The sequence below is a fragment of the Nycticebus coucang genome, chromosome 3, assembly GCF_027406575.1.
Source record: "Nycticebus coucang isolate mNycCou1 chromosome 3, mNycCou1.pri, whole genome shotgun sequence".
NCBI lineage: Eukaryota > Metazoa > Chordata > Mammalia > Primates > Lorisidae > Nycticebus > Nycticebus coucang.
Window position 1 is genome coordinate 103,842,367 of NC_069782.1, and position 2,365 is coordinate 103,844,731.

Consider the following 2,365-nt stretch of genomic DNA (forward strand, 5'->3'; position numbering starts at 1 on the left):
AAAGCAGCCAGAGGTAAGAAAACCATAATCTACAAGGGGAAGAATATTATAATAACTGCAGAGCTCTCTGCTGAAACCTTTCAAGCTAGAAAAGGATCATCATCGACTTTTAATCTCCCAAAACAAAATAATTTTCAACCCAGGATCCTGTATCGAGCTAAAATGAGTTTTATTTATGATGGACAAATTAAATACTTTAATGACATTCACATGTTAAAGACATTTGCCATAACTAAACTAGCTCTCCAGAATATTCTCAGAACTATCCTACATAATGACCAGCTCAATCCTCTACCACCAAAGTAAACTCACTCAGAAACTTTTTATCAAATTCCAACTCCCACAGTGGCAAAAGGATTAAAAATGTCCACTAGACTTTCAAAAAACTCGATACCCACAATTCTACCAGGCTTATCAATATTCTCCATTAATGTGAATGGCTTAAATTGTCCTCTAAAGAGGCACAGATTGGCTGACTGGATACAAAAACTCAGGCCAGATATCTGTTGCATACAAGAATCTCATCTTACCTTAAAAGATAAATATAGATGCTGGGTGAAAGGATGGTCATCTATATTTCAGGCAAATGGAAATCAGAAAAAAAGCAGGAGTTGCAATTTTATTCACAGATACAATAGGCTTTAAACCAACAAAATTAAGGAAAGATAAGGATGGTCACTTCATATTTGTTAAGGGTAATATTCAACATGATGAGATTTCAATTATTAACATTTATGTACCCAACCAGAATTCACCTCAATTTATAAGAGAGACTTTAACAGACATGAGCAACTTGAGTTCCTCCAGCTCCATAATAGTCAGAGATTTTAACTCCTTTGGCAGTGTTGGATAGATCCTCCAATAAGAAACTCAGGAGAGGATAACAAAAGGATAAAAGGAAAATAGAGAGAGCATGAAGTTGGCTCTATTGTTGGACGCGGAGGAGAAGAGGATGACAACAGCAACACGACAAGAAGTTCTTGGCCTCTACCGCAGCATTTTCAGGCTTGCAAGGAGATGGCAGGCGGCATCAGGGCAGATGGAAGACACCGTCAAAGAAAAACAGTATATACTAAATGAAGCTAGAACCCTGTTCCAGAAAAACAAAAATCTCACAGACACAGACCTGATTAAACAGTGTATAGACGAATGCACAGCCAGGATTGAAATTGGACTACATTACCAGATTCCTTATCCTCGGCCAATTCATCTGCCTCCGATGGGCCTTACCCCTCTTCAAGGTCGGGGACTTCGAAGCCAAGAGAAACTGAGAAAACTTTCCAAACCAATATATCTCAAATCTCATGATGAAGTTTCCTAATCCACAAGAATGGGAATTATGAGCCAGCTAGGTCTTGAATGTAAACCAGATGCCAAAACAGTTTTTGATTAGGGGCAAAAATTCAAATATCTTTTTAAAACCTCCAAAACTGATTCTCACCCCATGAAGTGTGTTCACACATCCCTAGAGTTGGTCAGGGATATGTCAGTTTGCCTGAGTGGATGGCATTAACCCTAGAAGTCATGAACCTTATATCCTCACTAAAGTTACCTTTGGACACAATACAGTGAAGGACGGAAAGCTTTTCATGGGAATGCTGTTTACCACATGTGCCAACTGATGCAAAAACCTCAACCAGTTGCTGGAATTTTTTATGGTTACTATAAAACTATGTACCTTGCTCAGACTTTTTTTTTCAAGTTACAGATTTACTTTTAAATGGAGTGTTTTGTGTATGCTTTTTTTGTCTTTTGACCCTTCCAATTTCCAGATAAATTACCTTTAAAAAGTAAAAAAAAAAAAAAAAAAAAAAAGAAACTCAGGAAAGAAATTTAAGACTTAAACTTAACCATTCAACACTTGGATTTAACTGACGTCTATAGAACATTTCATCCTAACAAAATTGAATATACATTCTTCTCATCAACCCATAGAACATACTCCAAAATTGATCTCATCATAGGTCACAAGTCTAACCTTAGCAAATTTAAAAGAATAAAAATTATTCCTTGCATCTTCTCAGACCATCATGAAATAAAAGTTGAACTCAGTAACAACAGGAATCTGTATACTCATACAAAAATATGGAAACTACATAACCTTATGCTGAACAATAGCTGGGTCACAGACAAGACTCAGAAGGAAATTATCAAATTTTTGGAACAAAATGATGATGAAGACATGAATTATCAGAACCTCTGGGATACTGCAAAGGCAGTCCTAAGAAGGAAATTTATAGCACTGCAAGCCTTCCTCAAGAGAACAGAAAGAGAGGATTAACAACTTAATGGGACATCTCAAGCAACTGGAAAAAGAAGAACATTCCAATCCCAAACCCAGCAGGAGAAAAAGAAATAACCAAAA

At 36.6% G+C, this 2,365-nt stretch overlaps 1 protein-coding gene across 1 annotated transcript; it reads left to right on the top strand.

Moving 5' to 3' along the window:
* The first annotated feature begins 952 nt into the window (after nt 1–952).
* On the top strand, nt 953–1,785 carry LOC128581591 (LYR motif-containing protein 1). The gene has a single exon (XM_053584617.1). It carries the CDS (start codon nt 953–955, stop codon nt 1,319–1,321), a length of 369 nt encoding a protein of 122 aa, XP_053440592.1. The 3' UTR covers nt 1,322–1,785.
* Nucleotides 1,786–2,365: the final 580 nt, after the last annotated feature.